The 22457-nt window shown below is 40.5% G+C and overlaps 1 protein-coding gene across 11 annotated transcripts; it reads left to right on the forward strand.

Moving 5' to 3' along the window:
* Nucleotides 1-964: 964 nt before the first annotated feature.
* ZNF207 (zinc finger protein 207) lies at nt 965-22176 on the forward strand. Of its 11 annotated transcripts, none has more exons than XM_064728645.1 (13): nt 972-1155; nt 2577-2703; nt 3131-3269; nt 3805-3972; nt 4633-4708; nt 7048-7148; nt 8192-8352; nt 9124-9216; nt 10404-10646; nt 11275-11437; nt 11595-12081; nt 16190-16244; nt 19632-22176. In XM_064728645.1, exons 1-11 carry the CDS (start codon nt 1115-1117, stop codon nt 11753-11755), a joined length of 1473 nt encoding a protein of 490 aa, XP_064584715.1. In that variant the 5' UTR covers nt 972-1114; the 3' UTR covers nt 11756-12081; nt 16190-16244; nt 19632-22176. The 11 variants fall into 11 exon arrangements, with proteins under 11 accessions (XP_064584720.1, XP_064584715.1, XP_064584717.1 ...); XM_064728647.1 differs by having other exon boundaries at nt 19635-22176; XM_064728649.1 differs by having other exon boundaries at nt 11595-11778; nt 12002-12081; nt 16190-22176.
* The last annotated feature ends 281 nt before the right edge of the window (nt 22177-22457 follow it).

The following is a 22457-nucleotide window of genomic DNA, read 5'->3' on the forward strand; positions in this document are numbered from 1 at the left end:
TCCGTGCTAAAACAGCACGTTTGTTAACTCGGCCTTGTGGCTACCGGGTAGTTACGGAACCACAATCGAATCGTTGGGGTTGGAAGGGACCTCTGGAGATCATCCAGTCCAACTCCCCTGCCAAGGCAGGGTCACCTGGAGCAGGTGACGCGGGAACACATCCAGGTGGGCTTGGAATGTCTCCAGAGACAGAGACTCCACAATCTCCTTTTGCCCTGCAGGGAGCAGCTGTGACCCCCAAGTGCACAGGGCCACTGCCAAGGGCTGGACGTGGCTGATGGCTGGACTTGATCTTACAGGTCTTTTCCAACCGATTCTCTTCTAAGCACTTGGTGGACCTGTAAGTGAGCTGGAGAACCATGGGGGTAACACAGACACACGCCCTGATGGATTGTCACTGTAACAGAGGGACCATCCCCCATCCAGGTACAAGTAACTGATGGCTCATAACATTTAAGTTGGTTTTATTGTGTTCTCGTACCCAGCAACACAGGCACAGCCAGCACCAGAACACTGCACAGAGCAGCCAGCTTCCTGCCCAGTAACATTTAATGGGGAAAACACAGTTTCTCTGTGATATGAAACACGAAGACAAGCAACAGTTTAGATTAGGAGGAAACTCGTTGCTCTGAGAGCGCTGAGGCCCTGAACAGGCTGTCCAGAGAAGCTGTGGCTGCCCCATCTCTGGAAGTGTTCAAGGTCAGGTTGGACAGGGCTTTGAGCAACCTGCCCTAGTGGAAGGTGTCTCTGCCCATGGCAGAGGGGTGGCACGAGATGGGCTTTAAGGGCCCTCCCAGCCCAAACCACTCCGTGACTGTTCCCGTGGCACGCTCAGGTGCCGCAGGCAGAGCCCTTACAGCCCAGACTGGGCAAAATGGCGGCGACGCCGTGAGGGGTCACGGGACAGCCCGGCGGGGGCGACCGCGAGCGCGTCACGTGGGCGCCGCCCGCCCTGCTGGCGCGGTGCGTTCTGGGAGTTCGGAGGCCGCAGCGGCGCCTGAGGGAGCTCGGCCGCCATTTTGTGCCTCTCGCTCGGTCCGGGGCGGCCGCGCGGTCGCTGCCGTTCTGAGGGAGCGCTCGGCTCTCCTGCCCTGTAGGTCGGGGTGACGCCGCCATGGGCCGTAAGAAGAAGAAGCAGCTGAAGCCTTGGTGCTGGTATCCTTCTGTGTGGGACGCGGCGGATGCAGAGAGCTGGGTGGGGGAGGGTAGCGGCGCGGCCTGGCGCGGTCGAGGCTCGGTCCCGTTCCGTCTCGGACCGAGATGGGGCTCAGCCCTTCTCCGCACGCTCCTTACGGTTTGTCTCGGTGCTTGGCCCTGTTCCAGCCCTGTGCTCCTCGGGATGGGGCTCAGTCCGTGGCCTTCCTGTGCTCCCCACCCCCCTCACGGCCTCCGGCCCGCTCCTGTCGCTCTCGCCGAGGCCGCGGCCTCCCGCCCGATCCCTAAAGCCGGAGCAGCGGGAAATGGAGAATTGTCTTTATCCCTGGTGAGGGAGAATGTTAAAGGGAGAGAATCCTGCTACTGATAAATAGATTTTTTCACGGAATGAGGTGGGATGTGGTTAAAAGAGAATTTTTAAAGCTTTTTTTTTTTTCTTCATGACGGGGGGAGCTTTTAGTTTATAATTGCTGCATCATGATCAGGTTTAATTGTTCAGTATCCAGAAATACTGGTGAATTTTTATTTGATCGCTCCTTCAGAATGTACTCATTTTTGGAGTGATTATAAATCTACCTTCTCTCTTGTGTTTCTGTTCTCTAGAATTGTTTAGTAAAGAAGCTTAAAAGGTGCTCCGAGGTATTTTACCATTTTGTCTTGGGAGGCATCTGTGATTGTTTTAGACATTATTTCACGTTTTGGTGGAAGCAAGAGACACAGTGTGTTAGCAATGTTAACATTTTCTTAATAATAAATAGATAATGTGTATTTTTCTCACCTAAGGAAATGTGTGGAGTGTTTGCTGAAATATCAATGCTGGCCCACAGAAAGGAAATGCAGTTTGCCTCTGGTGTTACGTAGACGTCCAAACAGTTCTTTGATTAAAATCTTTCTTTTTAAAAGCAAAGAATTCTTCAGTTACTGCAGCAAATTATGCTGTGTCATAAAAATTGATACCTGGATAACTGGAAGAGGAAGGGAATTTAGTTTAAAACCTTTGTTCTCTTTTATGATTGTTCATTACTGGTAATTGATTAAAGAGGCATTTCTGAGTGATTTGCATAATTTCCCTTTTGCTGATTTCAAGCCTGTTTCTCCTTTAATGCTGTAGCTGCATTTACACCCCTGAAGAGAAAAATAGGTAGAACTTGAAAACCACGAGTAAAGCAATATGGAATCAGATGATTCTGATTGTGTGCAGACACCTTCCCACTTCTGTACCTGTGTAAAGAGGGGTGTGCTGGACTGGATGAGGGTGTTTGTTTTCAGACATCCATTAAATATTTGTCACCCTTTGAATGCTCAGAGATGCTTCTTGTGCCTTTCTTTTGCTTCAGAAAAATCACACTGATGCTCATTACCCTAGTCGTATCTAAAAGGTCACTTCCAGTATTAAATGTTTCCTTAACAGTCTTCAATAGGTACTGTAACAGGGACTTTGATGATGAGAAAATCCTTATACAGCATCAAAAAGCAAAGCACTTTAAATGCCATATATGTCATAAGAAACTGTATACAGGACCTGGTTTAGCTATACACTGCATGCAGGTAAGCAGTTTTAGATTTACATGAGCTTTTCTTTACAGTATCTAAAATTTAAGTGTCCTTAAGATGGGGGTTAGGGGCTTCCAGAGTCTGTAAAACGGGTGAGAAAAAGACAGCAGTGGCCTCTTTGCAGCACAGGAGTCCTGCTGTGTCAGCAGTCAAATGGCCGCTGTGCAGCAGAGATCTTGCTCAGGATGTTTTGTAGGAGTGAAGGAATTGTGCTGTCTCAGTTGTTCTAAGTTAATGTAAGCTGGTTTTAGGGGTAATAGTAGTTACCAGAGATTAGGAGGCACAGATCAAGAAAATGCTTGGCCAGAGAGATTAGTCCCATTAAGGGTGTTCCTTTTCTGTCTTCAAACTGCCTGAAGAACACAGAGAATTTACCCTGAAATGTGGTCAGCAGGATTTATTGAGGTTTTGTTTTCTTTAGGTACATAAAGAAACAATAGATGCTGTTCCAAATGCTATTCCTGGAAGAACAGACATTGAACTGGAAATCTATGGAATGGAAGGCATTCCAGAAAAAGACATGGAGGAACGGAGGAGGTTACTTGAACAAAAAACTCAGGGTAAGGTGGAATGTGGCTGGTTGTCATTTCCCTGGTGTGTTCCTTACTCAGTGAGGGTGGGATTTAATTCCTTCTCTGGCAGCAGCTCCAGGCACTTGCCAGCCACGTGGGAGGGATTTTTCCTTTCCTGTTCAGAAGTAGCTGCTGCCAGAGCAGCTACAACAATTACCTAATGAATATGGACATGGTCATTTGTTTGTGAGGGTAAGGGGAGGAAAGGCTAGAGGTGAAACTGTCCTGGTGATTCCCAAATGCTTCTGTTTCTTTGCTGTTCAAGCCTTTGGTGGAACTGCTTTGGTTTATGCAGGACAGCATGATATTGATACAAGGGCAGATCCCTCTGTATGTTCAGGGTAATGGCAGTGTGAGTCACATTCCTTCCCTTTATTTGTGGCTGCAGGTGGGCTCACACAGCATTCTTTCTTTGTATTTCTGTGACTTTTTGAACACTGGCAAAGTTTAAATTTTGCTGTTAGTTAATTTTATGGAATATAATTTGTGTTCAGTTTGACCGTATGCGTTGTACTGTCTGCAGAGAGCCAGAAAAAGAAACAACAGGATGATTCTGATGAGTATGAAGATGATGAATCTGCAGCTTCAACTTCATTTCAACCCCAGCAAGTTCAGCCACAGCAGGGGTACATTCCCCCCATGGCACAGCCAGGTTTGCCTCCTGTGCCAGGTGCACCAGGGATGCCTCCAGGTGAGTGGGTGTGTTCTGTGAGGTCATTGCTGAAAACCTCACAGAAGCACGAATTGCTGCCTGTATGCTTGAGTGCTAATCTGCCCTTTTATCACTGGGGTCACAGAATAGTTCTGGGAGGTGCAGATAAGCAGTTGGTTCATTTTCTTCCCTCCTCTGTGCATGAGCACATCTTCCTTGGTGGACTGGATTCACATACCTGATGCTGGCATGCAGATTGAAGGTTGTGGTTGTAAGGCAGGTTAGTGCCTCAAACAGAAGTCCAGCAGTGACACTTGTTCATACTGTTTATGGCAGGGTTTGGAAACAGGGCAGAGCTGCTGTGCATCTGGAGACTTTAGCACAGAACAGGCTGTTCATACACAGGCCACAGGTGCAGTGAGGAAAGAGTTTGATCAGTGAGTGAAGAACGGTCTCTTGTAGTAAGATGTCTTCTTTGGAGACCACTAAGGAAATTCACAGTCTTGCAGGGCTGAGGACAATCAATCAAAGTCAAATTTGCAGATAGTGTTTATATTGCACTGTTTGTAAGCAGTATTATTTCAAAACCCAGTTTTTTAGAACTTGCTGTAAAGCATTTATCCAGTGTAAACTTATTAGATGACATTTGTTTGCAACTGTATGTTATCAGAGTTGTTGAAAATTTATTTTTCTTTTAAGGTATACCCCCATTAATGGCAGGTGTTCCACCTATGATGCCTGGAATGCCTCCAGTTATGCCTGGAATGCCACCTGGGTGAGTAGCAAGAAAGACTTAATATTACATGTTTATACTGTGCATTTTAAACTCATAGAAAAAGTAAAGCTAATTAAAAGAATGTACAATAGGGAATTGTGAACTCTGTAACTTAAATATTTAAGACTAGCCAAAGAACTGGATGGCTGTAAACCAACATGTAAAATATGGCCAAACTGGGTTTATGTATAAAGTATCTTGCCTTTCTCCTGACTTAATAGTTATTAAGTAGTAATATATTAATACAAAATTTTGTTGTGTTGGTTTAGAGCCTTCTGTGAGCCACTATTCCCTTGTGTATTGCACATATGTTGTACATCTGGTTATCAGTCATCAACATAACAGGAAAAAAAGTACTGGGCAGATTATATTTTTCTTGTATTTTGGGCAAAAGATGTTGGTTTTTATGCTTGTTATGGGGTTGACACCATACCCTATCACAATGTGTTTGGAAATTCACAGTTAGATTTTTGATTTTGTCATAAATTTTCACAGATTACATCAACAGAGAAAATACATGCAGTCATTTTGTGGTGGAAACATGTAAGCATCTCATTAATGTAATTCTAGGTACATTCATTATGCCATTTTATGTCATGTTTTTGATAAGCTAGAAATTGTTTTACTGAAAACCTTTGAATATTGCCTAAGAATTTGGAGAAGGTGTCTAGTTAGATTTTGTTACTGTATAATACGTGAAGGTTTTATGTTTTATCTAAATGAATATTACAAAACTGTATGTGAAATGCATTCTACAAAATATAAACCAAGCAGACCCTTAGAGATTTAAAGCCTCTCTTGAACCAGAGCTTGAGCAGCTCCATGTGCTTGATCCTTCACGCTGCAGGACATTCTGCAGGAACTCAGTTTAATCTAAACTTTTAAGTTAACTGAGAGGAAAGCTCCTTGACTTCTGAGACATAAATATTGATTTAACAGCCTTTGAATTGAAAAATCATATCATAGTCGAACATGGTGTGGATGCTGATCAGAAATTTAGCTTTTCTGGGTGGAAACTCAGCAGAATTTAATCAGGTTGTCAGACACTTAGTCCTCATTAAATTCCCTGTTAACTTCAGGTGTATGTTATGTCACCTGTAAAAACACAAATTTGCCAAAATTTCACTGCATTTCATTTTGGGGGGAGAGGATGACGTTGCATTATGCTTTTGTCTAATCTAAAGTTTTGCTTTCTTAACCTGATTAAATTTTGTTTAACAATGACTAAAGAATTAGGAGAGACAAAGCAACTTTGGTGTTGGTGTGACACCAGTTCTAGCACTATCTGCAGTTTCTCAGAAGTCATTCTGGAGCAGCAGGCAGTGAGCACCCAGCCCTTGTTGTGGTGTCTGCTGGGTGGCAAGACTGATCAGCCTTCTCCAAGCAAAAAAGGGACCATGGGTCTGTTCCCAGTCATTGCTGCCTCTGCAGTGATAGATGAGTTGAGAGCAGGAATCAGACTTGCCAGAAAGAATGCTCACTTGTTCATGGCATTTGATCTGAAAACAGCAGTGGTGAAGGTGTCTTAACTGTCATACAAACAGAAACTGCTTCTTAGTGGGATTTTGGTTTGTGCTGGAGTGCTGCAGATCAGCTGATCTTGCTCACTAAAGTAATAAACATTCTTTTATTTTGTTTCCCTAATCCGTTTTTGAACGTCTGCAAAAAATTAAGCAAAATTAAGCTACACTTGTTTGTTCCCTGTAAAGGGCTCATACATATTCATTTAGGAAGAGAAACCAAATGGTTTCTTTTTAATGTGGAGAAAAAATATGTTACAATGAGGATGTCTCATATTAAAGAACCAAAATCCCACTTTATCATTAGTATATGGATTGTTTTCTGTAATTGAAATTCTGGAAGCTTTCTTGCCCTGTGATCTCTGCTCTGCTTTTGTCAATGTTTTTTGGATAGTCTGCAGCTCTGGGTTATCTGCCAGTCAGTGTCAGAGAGGAGTAGTAGCAGATATGCAGTGATTGTGGTGTGATTGGAGCTGGCTGCTTTTCCTACATTCACACTCCATGAATGTACTGAGATCAGGTCCTTGGAACACTCAGCTGCAGCTTGTAGTCTTGACAGAGATTTCAAGAGACACTAGTTCTGGAAATCTCATATTAGAGACAGTGAGATCTTGAGAAATTAAAGTTCAAATAAGTGTTTGGGGTTTTGGGTGCTGGGTTATGTTTTGGTTTTATTCTTGTGGAGCTGGTTTGGAATTCCCTCTCTTGAGAGCTTCTTGAAATTATTTACCATTATTTTTTGTCTAATACAGGGATGTGCCAATTGTCTTAAAACTTTATCATGTGTGTTCATACCAGTGCTCATTTTCTCTTCAATAGGATGATGCCAATGGGTGGAATGATGCCTCCTGGGCCAGGAATCCCACCTCTTATGCCTGGTATGCCACCAGGTAGGTCAGGGTTGTCGAACTCGTACTATGGTGAGAGTTTAATTATATTTATTTCTTTTATACTAAGATTTAGAATTTTTGTTATAAACATTCAGATTTATGCCACCACCCACCACCTTTATGTTGTTGGACTGCCACAGAAGCCACTGTGTGCAGAGGTGGTTGATTTATAGCTTCTGATTATAAATAATTATTTTACTTTTATACCATTATTAAAGTAAAAAAACAGAATACTGTTTCTTTGATTTATTGCATTTTCTCACACTGTTGTGTTGCCTGGTCTCTCTTCATCCCTTTTATTTTTAATTAATGTTTGTGGCTGCAGTTGGAAAACAGTAATGGCTGAAAATGTGGAAAGTGGGGAATAGCTGGGTGGAATAGTTACCCAGCTAATGAGCCTGCAGTGTGAAGAAGCTTAACTGACATTTTGGTCTCTTACCGTAGCTGGAAGAGATGTTTGTTGAGCTTGTGCAGCTCTTAGGTAGCCCTGAGTTCCCTGGGTGTTCCATCTGAGCAGTGACTGGTTTGCTTGATGGAACCCGTGGGAGCTGTTAACTTGCCACTGACGCTCTCCTAGAGCTGCACACACCCAGTGCAGGTGTTGTGGTGACACTGGGAAATGTCCCAGTGCACTTTGCTGCTGACCCCAGTGAAGCTGGCAGTGGCTCCATCACCCTTCTGGTACTGTTCAGAATTCAGTGTACTGTACAATTCAGTGTCTCAGATTTTGTAACAGTATCATCCATGCTCTTGGCAGCATACCTGCAGTGTGGCAGAAACAGTTCCTGCATGAATTGTATTGGTATATTGAGAGCATGAACTTCATTATTGCAGCTTTAGTAAAAATCAAGTGAATCCAGCATTGTTCTGAAGTGTTAGAGGTTACTGCCTGTGCATAGCCATTGACTGTTGACTGCTGGCATTACCCTTTGTCATGTTTTATTTTACTGTTGCCTTAAAAATACATCTTGTAGTGGGAAACTTTGTTCTAAGGAACACGGGAGCGGGATTGTCTAAAGGAATATTGGTGCTTCCTGGAGCCTGATCCGCCGCCCGTTGTTTGTGGTTTGTAGGGATGCCCCCTCCTGTTGGGCCTCGGCCTGGCATGCCTCCAATGACACAAGCACAGCCTGTTACAGCCCCGGGCATTCTGAACCGGCCTCCAGCTCCTGCTGCAACAGCACCAACTCCACAGCCTCCAGTTACCAAACCACTCTTCCCAAGCGCAGGGCAGGTAAGGTATCCCAGAGCCTGGAATCTTTGTCATGTTCTTCAAATTGCCACTGTGTCAATAGTGCCTATTTATGAAATGACTGGTTCAGGTTTTTGCTTGGGTTGATGTTTAATTCAGTGTAGTGCTTGAATGAATTTTAAAATATTCTTGTGTTTTTCTTAAAGCAGCTGTGAAACCAGACAGAAGTTCTGTAAGCACTGGGGAAGAAAGGAGTAGGCGAAACACTCTTAAAGGCCTTTAATTGTGTTGTTGTTAAGGGAACTTTGGGTGGGTGAAGAGCTGTGTTAGCTGCAGGAGTCTGATTGCATAGAACTCTACCTTTCCAAGTTAAAAATCTTTACATGACTTGTTCTCGCTCATAATGGGCTCTCTACTGATAAATGGACAAATTTGTTCTGTAGTCTTGTTAAACCGGTTAAACATTGCCTGAGATAGGAGGTTTTTACTTCAGAAAGTTGAGGAGTAAGTCAGTGTAGTGAGAAGTTAATTTCAGTGTTTTGTGGGGGGAAGTGGGGAATTGATAGTGGCTTGTGACCTTTTCCCTTTGAATGCACTTTTTTGTGGGTCCTGAGTTCTTACTTGCTGTCAAGTATGTTGCAGAGGCCTTTGTAATTTACTGTTTGCATTTTGGGCTTCTGCGGGGACGATACATGTTTACAAAAATACAGTCCTTTCATAAGAAAGGGCTTAGTATAAGAAATCCTTTCATCTGGATACTTTCCACCCATTTGTTTGGAGACTTTTCACTGTTTCCTTTCTTTTATGCTACAGATGGGGACACCTGTCACAAGCTCAAGTGCAGCTTCCTCCAATTCAGAAAGTCTCTCAGCATCTTCTAACGCTCTGTTTCCTAGCACAGCACAAGTACGCAGGAAGTCACAGTTTAAAACAAATTGCTTTGCAACTTAACCCTTTGGACCATTCTGTAAAATCTAAAATTGACTAAACATCTTCAGATAATTGTTGTTATATTCCTGATTATGTTTAGCTGGTAAAACTGCAGAGTCCTTGATTATGAGTTGCATCTTACCAGAAATAAGCATGTCAAAGTGCCCAATTTTTCTTAGTGTGAAAGAATGAAATGTAACATCCTGGTTCTAAAGGGTTAAAAGAGCATGAAAGCAGTTAAATGCATTTTAGTGGGCAGTGGTTAGCTTGATGCATGGTGAAGGCTTTTTAGTTTATGTTGTTTAATATGTTACAGCATAATGTAGGGGATTTTAAATTTGCGTTATGTGCAAAATGTTAATTTTTATTTTTTTTTTATTGAGAGATTCAGATAGTTGTAAATATCCAGTGACTAGAAACAAAATCATTCCCTCATAACTAGGGTTTGCTTTGGAGATTGCTGTGTCTTCAGATACAGCTTTGCAAAACAGACTTTTACAGGGTTTTTGTAACAAAAGAGTAGGAGAGATGAAATGTTGGCCTCTCTAGTGGACCTCTTACCTGCTTCCATTGATTCTTCATTCACAAATAAGATTCAAGTTCTGTGGATAGACATAGTACTCTGTGAAAATACTGCATTGTGTTTATAGAGAGAACACTTAAAGCCCTGACACAATAGAGCTTTCTTAAATATTTGATTAAAATATTTCTTAAATACCTAATTTTAATGAATACTAGCACTTCGAGCTGTACTCTAAACTGATGGTTGCTGAAATATGTTAATTTACTGAAAGACTAATAATAAATCTATGCTTAGAGCCTCCTAAAAATAGTGATTCAGGAAAGATTTACATATTTGCCAAATTCGGTGTTTGAGATAAAGTATAGGGTGTTTTTTTCTTTGTTGTTCCTTTGTTGTGGTGGCTTTTGACCTGCAGATTTTAGCCTTTCCTGTGTGTGTGTGTATGTGTACATCCCGGGGTTTATTTTGTCTTGGTTTCAGTTGCTCTAGTATGCAATAAGGCTGAACTTTACTTTTGTCAAGCTTGTATAATCATATATCTCACTGGAACGTTTCAGAGGTCTAACAGTCATCTTTTAAGTTTTCTTGAATGAAAACTTGATTTGAGATATAAACACTGACCTGTGTGTGTGTTTCACAGGCTGCAGCAGCTGTGCCAGGGCCAGTTGGTACTGATTTCAAACCTTTGAATTCTACACCTGCAACAACAACAGAACCCCCCAAACCAACATTCCCGGCTTACACCCAGTCCACAGCCTCAACCACTAGCACAACAAACAGCACTGCAGCTAAACCAGCTACATCTATCACAAGTAAGCCTGCTACCCTCACCACAACCAGTGCAACCAGTAAGTTGATCCATCCAGATGAGGATATATCACTGGTAAGTAACATGTTTTCATTGTCTTCCTGAAAAATGCGATTTGTGATGATATGGCAGGGTGAATGGAATTTCATCTGTGCTCTGCATTATGTGCATTTTAGTAATGGTGAGAGTGCAAACCGTGCAGAAAAAATGTAACTGAGTTATGATTGGCATATTGGCAGTGCTGCAGTCTAAGCCTTAGCTTTGGTGGTGGTGGGAAATTTCTCAATCCAAAATACAATTTGGACTTCTACTGCATTTGGACTTTTGTGTAGAACAAAAGACTGAACAGTTTGAAGTTGTTTTGATGCTATTACAGCAGTTAGAAATACGGAATTTATGGATAAAACAAATGAACTTAATTACAGTTCAGAGATCTTTAGGTTTGTGTTTTTAAGAGAAAAAGGCTTTATTCAGTTGGGGGAAAGGGAGGATTTGAGTTCCATTCAGAATACTCAGACTGGTCTGTATTAAGGAAGAAAGTCTGCAGAAAGGGGGACAAATCCTGCTGCTGCTGGGTAATGTTACTAGTAGTCTTTGAATTTGTAAGGTAGTTAAAATAGTTTAGTAATCTGCTTTTTTGCTCCTCTGTTTACTTTCGGTGAGTTCTAACACGATGTGTTGTGATTGTCTCTCCTGCTTTTAGGAAGAGAGAAGGGCACAGTTGCCCAAATACCAGCGAAATCTTCCTCGACCAGGCCAGGCTGCCCTGGGTAATCCACCAGTTGGACCAATTGGAGGTATGATGCCACCACAGCCAGGAATCCCTCCACAGCAACAAGGAATGAGACCTCCCATGCCACCTCATGGTAATCATACATTTCCCAGCTTCCTATTTTTGGAAAGATTCGTGACGTTGCCTATGCTAGCAGGGAGGGGTGAAACTTTTCACAAAATACACTTCTCACTATTTAAAAAAAAAAAATTTAAAAATTCTTCTTTGCATTTTAACTATTCTGTTTCTAGGTCAGTATGGTGCTCATCACCAGGGCATGCCAGGATACCTTCCTGGGGCAATGCCTCCATACGGTCAGGGACCTCCGATGGTGCCCCCGTACCAGAGTGGACCTCCTCGCCCTCCCATGGCAATGAGACCGCCCGTAATGTCCCAAGGTGGCCGCTACTGATGCTCCTACTCACGCTCTAATAGGTTTGGAGATTAAACCTTTTCTCATCTTGTGCTGTTAATATAGCCGAGCTTCCGTCAATTAAGGCTTCATTGTGACTCTTAAAAAAAAAATAAGTATCTTCCCACATGCAAGGAGCTGTTGGACATTTTATTTTACATGGGAAAAATTATTTGGAATAATAACAGGAAGTTTTCCTGATGTTGCAATTTATACTGTATGGCTTCTTTTTCATGTTTCATCTAGGTTTTTAGAAGTGAAGTATAGTAAATATGGTTCGTTAAATTGTGAAGGCGCTGGAATTACATGAACATACCACCTTAAAGGCAAGTTCTGTAATGTTACGTTGCTCTTTGTGAAATGATGCCTTCACAGCACTTCAAGTGCTGTTGGACTTATGTCCCCAACATAGTTTGGTGAGGGCTGTAACTGTTCCCAACTACTTGTACATTAAAGTCTGAACTTGTAACAATATTTAATGTATTCAGAGTTCCTCCTGTTCCAGGGTTTAAGTAAACTGACCCACTAAGGTCATGTGACTTTTCTGTACTGTTATAAACTTCATTGTAATAAAAGAGGAGAAAAATTTATATGCCTTTTTATTCATGACCAGCTGTGGACAACTGCCTGAAAGGTTTGTACAGATGCATGCCGTGGTAGCCATTGGTGTAATGAACACAGTTATTGGTGCTGTTTTGATAAAGTCTGAATTCCTTGTTCTAAAAAGTCACTCCTTAGCTGTACGTCTGAGTAGACAAAGACCTGTACACTTATTAACTGACTCCTCAAAATTGAGGCTGCAGGAGGCACATCCCAACTCTTGGTTGTAACTTCTCTTAATGCATATGTTTCTTTACTTGTGCTTTCTTGTCCTCAATAAATTTTAAATGATTTCTAGTCCTGGCACTTGCTTGTAGGATGTGAAAGTGCTCTGAGATACATCCTAGTGCCAGGGTGTGTCCCATTAGTTCACTTTGCAAATGATGCTTTTTAATGTGCAAGTGGAGATGAATTTTAGGATCCTTTAGGTGAAGATTTCTAGAAGCTTAGGTGCATGGCACATGGGTGAGTGACTTCCAGTTAATGTATTGAAGTTGACCTGCAAAAGAGAAATAGTAGCTTAACCCTCTTAATGCACAGAAGAGGCAAAGCAGGCAAGGGTAATGTGTTATATGCTGTGTTTTTACTTCAAATGTTCAGAATTTCATGTTTTGGCAGTCTCTGAAAGGTGAACCATCTGTAACCATCTGTTGTGTGCTATGATCAGATGTTGTCTAAGTTTTCTTGAGCCATTCAGTGAAAGTTTCTGGAGTAAGAGACCTTTTATCCAAGAGACATCTTCCCTCTATGACTTAGTAGTAATTTCTCTGTTTATAAGAGTAGAGTGACAAGTTCCTCTTAAGGTTGTAATTAAGTCTGGCATCATGTGTTCCTGTGTCAAACCTCTGATGAGAATGTAGAGGGAGACCTTTTGGAGGGGAGGGAAGTGAGAGCCTCTCTGGCTTCTTCTCAACAGGGAAAAAAGAGTGGTGAATTTTTCATTTGCAGGTCAACTTTAAATACATGTTCCAGCCTCAAGCCTTATCTGCAGTTTCATTAATGGGGATATCTCTTCTTTAGGGTGGGGTAGAAGGATCATTAGCATTTTTGTGTCATTTTATTCATAGTTTTTGTAGATGGTGGAAGTTTTTCACTTAATTTTCATACTGAGCATTATGGCTCTGTTTCTTGGAAGTCTTGGGGTTTTGTAGCTGCACTAAAGCACTTCATGTGGCTCTATTCTGTACTGTCTCTTAAAAGTACAAAAATAACAGTACAGCTGAAATACTGCATTGTCTCAGCTTCTAAACTGTGGTCACAGAATGTCTCAAAAGCACTAGAGCTTCCAGTGCAATCCAGTTGCAGCTGAATGGCCTTGGTTTAACCATTAAGAATTGCCAGGCACCTTTTCCTCAAGTGTTCAGTTTTCAGACCATAAGTCCAAGCCTCTGTTGAGAAGCAGTTCTCTCTGGTCACTGGTATCTGCTGATCACCTGTCAGATGTGCAGTATTTGGCTTGCAGATGTTCTCAGTGGGCCTTGATGTCAATTCTTTTGTTAGCTCTTCATCTTGCTTTAGACAGAAGTCTAACAGATAAAATTTGTTTTGCTGGGGCAGCGCTTTTATACTCTGGTTTTCTTCTGTTTACCTAATTAGGATCATTACAAAATACTGAAGAGATTTTTATGATGTCTTATATTTGTCCTTTTTATAATACTACACATAAAATGTGTACATTATGAAGTGATGTTAACTACTGCTTGTAAAACTATAGAAGTTCTCACTTTTCTCTGAAGATCATACTGCTGCTTTAAGGATGCTTTGCCCTTCTGCCCCAGTCAAGTAATTTCCTTCTCCCTCTGGTGTCTTTCTGTAATTTTCCATATGTTGTTTCCAGACCCCTACTTTCCTGGGATAAAACCTTATTGCATGCACTGTTAACTGGGCATATTCTGCAAGTTGTATTAGTTAAGTTTCACTCTTTTAAACAAACAGTGAATGTCACATTCTGATAATGGTACCATTTAAAGCTAATACTGCATAGACTTCAAGCTTGAATGCATTTTAAGAATAATCTTTCCTTAGTAGTGATGTTATGAAACCCCCTTGAGTAGGTACTTCCACGTGGATTTCATTGGTACTTGCATACAAGCAGGTGAACAATTTGCTGTGATTTTCACGTGGATACTTCATTTCCTGCTCCTGTCATTCCTGTGCAATACCAGCTGTGATGTGGCTGCCTTCAGTCTGCAGTTACTTTTTGTCTCCTGTGTGATTCTTCTGTAAACAGGCAAATGTTTCGGTGCCTGCCTTGTCTGTTGGTCCCTGCCTTCATTTCTTTGGATACTGCTTCTTAATGTTCAGAGAGTTGGATTTATGGTGCATTTACCCAAAACTACTACAACTGCTTTGAATGTAATAGTTGCTTGTATAAAGACAAAGACTTGGTTTACAGTACCAAGTGTAATCAACATAGCTCTGCCAGCAAAATCCCTGATGTAATGCAGCCATGAAAACAGGCTTTTGCTTTAGTTAATCCTTTCTTGGAAGGAGATTGCAGAGGCCTTTATGATTACAGAAAAGCATATCTTGTGGGGCTGTTGCAGGACCCTGGTGATGGAATTACATAGGCAGAAGCTTTGTTTTTCAGTTGTTGCCTAAATCTGCCACGGCAGATCTTGCATTAAAATTCACACTTGCAAGTGCATTTCGACCAGCCTTGAAATTGCAATATAATGCAAATGTTGAATACAAAGGATTAGGCTACAAGAAAATTTCAGACACAGGTGGGAAAATAGGTTTAACAGAAAGCATGCCAGAATTTATTGCATCTAGGATTCTGTAGAAGGTTCTCAATTATTTTATGCATGGTCTCAATATTATAATAAGCAGCTGATCTTTGGAGCAAAATGGATGGAGACTGGCATGAAAGAACCTTGTAAAAGCCTGGGTTAGATTTTTAGAAGTCTTTGTATAACTCCACCATACAGCCAATAGAATAGCCTTCTGCCATTGGCAAAGTTGCTTTAAATAAAATACTACTTAGCTGGCATAGTGGGCTGAAAATTTCTTCTGAAACCTCTGGATTACTTTTTTTTCCCCCACATGATATTTTAGGGGCTGATAATAAATTTGAGGCTGGGCTGTTTAATAACAGTGGATAACTATTCCTCGCTCTGTGCATGCATGGGACAATGTAAACAAGCTTCTAGAAACACATTCAGCTGCATCTGCCTTCTGTGGTTTCTGCCAGGATTTTGGTCTGAGGAGCTCTGGAGCAGTACTGACACAGACCTGGTGAACTTAGTGTCTTAAAACGTGGATAAATTGAATGGCATAGATAACCTGCAGTTACTTTCTAGGAATCAAATCATTCTGGATACAAAATGAGAACAAAAATACCAAGATTACTTCAGTTCTATGAACAGCAAGAAGGTCGTTATGACCTTCATTTAAATTGAGGCTGATAAACCATCCCTGAGCTGGGGCCACAATTTGAAATGGTAGCTGATGACACTTCTTAGTAAATGTCTTAATAATTGTACTGGTCTAGTTTCTACATGAACACCAAGACAAGGGTGAACATTTTCAGTGGCTGGTGGAATCTTTTACTCAACTTTCCATGAACTAGTACAACAAATCCGATCAGTTATGGGAGAAATGCCCCAAGACAACTGACGTTCCATTGATCAAGATACAAAGCAAAACAAGCTGTCCAATTCAGAAATCGCTGCCAGCAACAAAAAATATTGTTTGGACCTAACAAAAGAGGTGCTATAGCAGTCATTTTCTTTTGTTTGCTTGATCAGTGGAATTTTGTTAATTTTTAATGCATGTCTTTCACTTAATTGGGTCATGTTTTTTCTAAAATTCAAATTTTTCTTCTTCCTATAGCCCTGCCATAGGACAGGCTGAGGCAGAGTCTCAGTGTTGCCCTGTTCAGTCTGAGGCAAGTGGGATTTATTTTATTCATTCTGGGGGCTTTCACAGCTTTATGGCTGTTGGATATTTATGTCCCCAAACTTGCAGCAAGTTTGGTGAAGGCCCCTAAATTTATTTTAATTTAGGTTTTTTATTCTCTTTTGGTAGATGGGCTCTATATTAATATTTCTCCTTTTATTATCACTGTGGTTTTAAGAGTCTTAAGGGGGGGGAACCTGTTTTAAGATGTGTGGGTACCTTTTCTCTTAATGGAATGCATTTCCTTCAGGGCTGCTCAGGTGTCCTTTAGACTCCCCATCCCCATCTTTCCCTGCATTGCCTTTGTGCTGTATTTGGGTTTGGGTTTGGTAGTGTTCATTTTGTGTAGTCTCTGAATTAGTGGCATGTAAATACCAATTATTAATGTTTTCTCTTCTGAGGATGTGTATCTATTGAAAAGCTTAAAATAGATTTGAACTAGTAAGTTAATTGCTACAATAATTTGTAGCCCAAATTACAGAATGCAGTTTCTTTGAAGAAGGTTAAGATGTTAATACTGCTGTGTTTGTGAGCTGCACCTCAACAAATATTAATGTAGAGCCCTGTGAAGAAATAGAGATCAGATCCTCGTTGGTAACACAGAATAGAAGAGTGAGAAATCAAAGCTGCAGATTTTTCAGCTCTCCAGTTTCGGGGAGAACCTTTTCCTCAGTCTCTCTTTCCTCAGTTCAGGGAGAACTTCTTCCTCTATCTCAAATACGTCAAATTTGAAAATGTTTTGACTCTTGCAACAATAGCAAGATTTGAAAAACTTTCTTTTAAACCTTGTTAGATTCTGTTGCATATTCAGAATTAGCTTTATTTGACGTTCCTTCTTTCACACAGTGCCTAGCAAAAATTTCTACCCTTAGTGAAGAAAAAGGTGCTGATTCTGCTGCAGATCCATTGTTTGTGAATGCTTGAGATTGCTTAAGGAAAGCTTCAGAACAGCTGGTTTTGTAGAATACCAGCAGTGAAATAGTAAATAAACAAATGTGGGAGTCTGGTTTGACTTTTTTTTTTAAGTTTTTGAGATATTTTTCAAGTTTGTGGTGAGGCTTTTTTATGAACATAGTTGTTTATTTCTTCAAGATATCGTTTAATACTGACCCCTAATGGGATTTGAAGTAATTTTAATTCAAGGATAGAGTTGTAATTCACTTAGAGTGGATTGCACATTGCTGTTGTACCCTTCTTTGTTTGTGCTCTGCCCTTTGCATTTTTCCTGTAGAAGCCCCCCCCAAATCCTTGTCTGACTGGAAAGTTTACCTGTCCATGTTAACTGGTTCTGAATGGTTACTGAGCATGGTCTTGCTTTGCTAATTCTCATTGTGGTGCTCCCCCTGATAACAGTGAAGATGAGAACAACTCTTCAAGATAAACTACTGCAACTAGTACTCCTTTCACTTGCTTAATTTATAGGACCATTTGGCTTAGTTATTTTTTCCCTAGAATGTCTAAGGAAACTGTTTAACTCAAAATAATGCATTGTGGGGCTTTGTACTTCTTGCTTAAAGTATCTGAATCTCTTAGAGTCTCAAAATAAAAAATAGGCAATTTTGAAATGCCTCTTTATTTTGAGGGATGAAGTGTGTTCTTAGTTATATTCCAGTCTTTCAGCTCTCATTGCAGCAGTTTGTGTGTCACAAAGTTGGACATCTTGCTGTTAGTGAAATTTCTGTACAAAGGTAACAGTATTTCAGTGATGTGACTTTTATAGATATTAACAAAATGAGGTCTTGGAATTCAGGTTTTTTTAAGCTTAAGTAGGGGCACATAACTTTTTTTAAGGAGCAGGGGTTACTGATACTCTGCTAAATTGGGTAAATTTGCACCTGATCTATTAAACGAGAAAAGTAACTTGGAAATGTGGTAAATAAAGTACATACCACACATGGAGAATTTAAAAAAAATCTGTATGCTTGTAATTAAAATAATCAGAGGAGGGAAACAGTGGTAGTGAGTGGGTTCTGTAAGAATGCAGCTGCCTGTGCCTGCTCTTCTGTCTCATGGTTGGGCTAAGTTGGAAGTAATTCAGAGGAAGGAAGAGTTTTGGGACAGCCATTTAAGGGATCAAGAGCAATCAAAGTGTTTGTAAAGTGTAAGGTATATAAAAGTTCTTTCTGAAGTTCTGAAAAACACTTGGGGAGAGGTTTGTGGCACACTGTAAGCAGGAACTTAGTGCAGTGTTGGTTGCCAGAGCACAGATTGCCAGTAAGGCTCTGTTAGAGGAAATGCAGTTTTACTGCACTGTGCAGGTGTGGCTGAGGGCTGAGCCCTGGAGCTGCTGCTCTGGCAGCCAGACATGTCCTGGCATCCTGCTGAGTCACTTTGGACTGTCCCTGCTATGAATAATTGTCAGGCTTGCTGCTTAAATACCTGGGCTCTGTGAATAATGAGGCCCTTGTACCTTCTGACCAAGTTTAAAAAGCACCTAAATTCTTGTGGGCTTTCTTGCAGTAGGGACAGTCAGCAGCACTGCTGGTTTAATGGCAGTGAATTTGACTTCTGCAGAAATACTGTCTTGAACTTACTTATTTTAAGGTTTTTCTTTCTTGAGGATATAAAGAAGTAAAAAAGTTTTGAGGAAATAGTAGAATTTTAATGCCAGTATCATCTTAACTGAAAGCAAAGAAGCACATGACACTGAGAGCCTGAAAGCTTTGTTAAAAATTCTCTTGTTAGCAGTTAGTGTCTCTCTGACAGCTAGCTGCCTTATACAAGGTTCAAGCTTCTGACATCTTACATTTTTTTTCACTTAAATTTTGTCTTAAATCTCTACCATATTCAGAAAGGGGGCATGGGTTGTAGAATTTCAGCTTCTCCTGCTCTTAGTAGCCACTCTGTAGAATTGGGTTTTGCTAACAGTAATTTTAATTACCTGAAATGAATGCAGTACAACCAAAAGCAACTATTTCACCATTTTCCAACATAGAAAGTTATGTAATGCTTTGAGACAAAGATGTCATGGAGAGCTTTTTTCTTTTCTTTTCATTGAGTTACTTGCACTGAATTCTCTAGCTTCTTTCTCATAAACTTAAGTGGGAAAAAATACATTTTTCTCTTTCACTTGTAAAGTCCAGAGTGAGAAAACACGCTTTAGGACTTTAATGAAGGAACCTGGCAATGTAAGTATTGTAATTTCCTTTGATTTTAGTAGGCAGCTGGTGACCTGGTTAAACTTATGGGTTATGTATGAAAAATCACAAGGGCAAACTGAAAGTAGTTTTATAGTTGCCTTTACTTCACATGCTTTTCTTAAGCAACAAATTGCAGTAATTGAAGTTTGGCAGCTTTTTTTTTTTTTTTTTTAATAAAAAGCTAAATTATGGGTAAAACACCTTGGTTTAATACAATTTGTGTTTCTGTTAACTAGCAGCAGAATTTCAGCATTTGCTACTTACTGGTAGAGAAGAAAAATTCCACAGAACTGCCAGTACAGGTTAGTTTAATCTGTAAGTACCTGATGTTCCTATTTGAAATAATTTGTTCAAATGATACCACTTAAATACCTGAGGGGAATTTTGATCTCTGAAATGCAATTGTTACCTACTACTGATTCCAGTAGTGAGTGAACAGAGTAGACTTCTTTGGAAGATCTATAATGGATTTAACTATGCTTGTGGACAGGTAGAAATATCTGCAAGCACCTTTAAGGAAAATTTAATACAGAATCTTGACAAGCAGCCTTTGGTGTTACTGAAGAATGTGAAAATCTGAAGTCACAATCATGTGGTAACATGCCAGTTATTACTGAGGCTGTTTTTTACCAGCAAACCTGCAGGGTCCTGTGTTTGTTGTGTTGGGGATTAAGCATTTCTGTTTCTAAGAATCCATATCAGTTTGTAATCTTTCCATTTTCTTTAGCTATTGCTAATTACCCTTTCTTACCCACAGATTTTTACTTTGTTAGGCTGGTAAGCCAGGAGCTTGTTCTTCTGTGCTTTTTAAATTATTTTGTTGGTTCATTTCAGCACTTCAGAGGCTGCCTACAAACGTGGTTTTGTCCAGCTGTTTTATCTTACATCACAGTTACTGCTCTGCCTCTATTTTAATTCTGGCCTATTCCATCTTCCCAGAAATTCTGGTATTTTATTTCTATTGTGTAGAATGTTTTATACCTTAAAATAGGAACGATTCTTTGTGAATGAACAAAAGATGCAGCTTTCTCTGGAATGGCTGCACACATTTATTTCTATTTAGACTTTGTATATTTTATCTCTGCATATCAGTAGAAGAGATGAAAACCTTTTCTGTGCTGGAAGCATGAAGCAGAGATCCACAGCTGGATGGGCTGTAAGACTGTGCTTTAATTCACTTTTGAGGCCGTGATGTCCCACTCTGAATTTGAGGGGCTTTTGTCATCACTGGTGGGTAATTACTTAGCACTGGGAAGGTCACAGTTGTGTGGTAGCTGAACAGACACTTGAGTTTTGCCAGCTCATCTGAAGAGTCTAGAGTGGGTTTATGAGTGACTTGCCACTTCCAGCAGAATTCTTGGTTTAGGGTTCCAAAATCTTAAACAGTGCTGCAGAATTCATCATAAAAACATGCACGGTTTCAAGGCAATTGTAGCTTCCCACGTTTTAGAATCGCTACTGTATCAGCCCATTGCCTGTTATCTTCTCTACATCAGTTCTTGGTAATTTACACTAAATTGCTTTATCTTCAAAATGAGCTGCAGGCAAATTTCTGACTAATGTTGCATAGATTTTTCTTCCTAGGAGGGGGAAAAGGGGGAGTCATTAATTATATACAATATACATTGATATTTACAAATTAGCTTTATCTTTCTTTGCTTAATCTTAATTGCAGGTATGCAGGAATAAAAAGGATACATGTTGTGAGGTTAGCCCTGGTAACAGAATGTGTCTGTATTTCTTACACCACCTGTGGTTGACCTGCTGGCATTAATGCAGTGCTCAGTACGAAGCTGGATCAGTAAATGCTGTTGGCTGCTCAATTACCATGTCAGGTCCTGGTTTTGGCAGTGGCTGCATGCAGACCTGCACTGCTCGTACACTGGTCTGGCAGTCATGGGGATAACTAAAGGGCACTGTGTTCCATAGGGTCTTAACAAAAGGAAAAGTGCATTTCTCCAGGACAGATTGTAGTAGAACTCTGGTAGAAAGACATCTCTTTGTGACGCTTTAAATGGCAGTTACTTATGGTACTTTTTGGGAGAATAAAGTTTATTTTCATTTGAGATAGGACCAAAACAAGACTGGAAATGTGGACTTTGATTGCCAGGTAAACAGTGTTAAATTGTAGCTCAACTTCTGACACACCACTAGAGCAGCTGTCCATTGTGAAGTGGTTCAGCAGTCTTCCCTCACAGTTGTGGTACTGTGTATTTGGGTTGTCATTTCCCACTTTTCTTTCCACTCTTTGCTGACTCCCAGTTGCCCTTTTTGAGTTTCTGGTCACCATGCAGCAAACTCAAAATGACCAAACTCCAAACTGGTTTTAGTACCTTCATAAAGGACCTTGAAGCACCTGAGTGAGCAGTGTCCCCTCTCAGCAGCAGTATGGCCACAGAAGTTAGTGTCTTGTGAAGGGCTTTTTTCTGTAACTTAACTGATACTGCTTTTGTGTTAAGTGGGATGAAAGGGCTGGGATTACTGATCTTTTTCAAAAGACAGGTGGTGGCAAAATACTGGTGTGGAATTTAATTCAAGAAAGTGAGAGACTGGTAAGTATGTGCATCACTTTAATGCATGCAAATAATAGTAACAATAACAAGCTTAATTTTATAGCATTCACTTTACAAAGAAGATTAAAAGAAAATGTGGAGCTGACATGATTTGCATCCACTGGGAACCCTCTCTTGAACTGTTCTTGAGGAATGGGTCATTGCACACACAGCCATCTGCAATGTGTGACATTTTGTAACAGTGTCTGATTAAACAGAAGTGAACCACTGTTTGTGTGTATTTTTCTTTTCTCCTCTTGAATACCTATTTAAATTATTATTGCAACAGATGTTATGGTGAGAATAACTTGGTACCAGCTTTTTGATTCTCTGTAAGCTGCAGAGACTCATTTGTGTGAGTTCTGATTTAAAGTGGACACAAACAAGTGAATCCTAACTTCTTGACCTGTAACTTCCTTTTGCTGTTGATCCACTGTCCTGCTGCTAAGCAGACTGTAAAAAGCTATTGAAGTTAGAAGAATATAAAGTAAAAATTTCTAACAGTGTTTT

Source organism: Zonotrichia leucophrys, chromosome 18 (assembly GCF_028769735.1).
Source record: "Zonotrichia leucophrys gambelii isolate GWCS_2022_RI chromosome 18, RI_Zleu_2.0, whole genome shotgun sequence".
Taxonomy (NCBI): Eukaryota; Metazoa; Chordata; class Aves; order Passeriformes; family Passerellidae; genus Zonotrichia; species Zonotrichia leucophrys.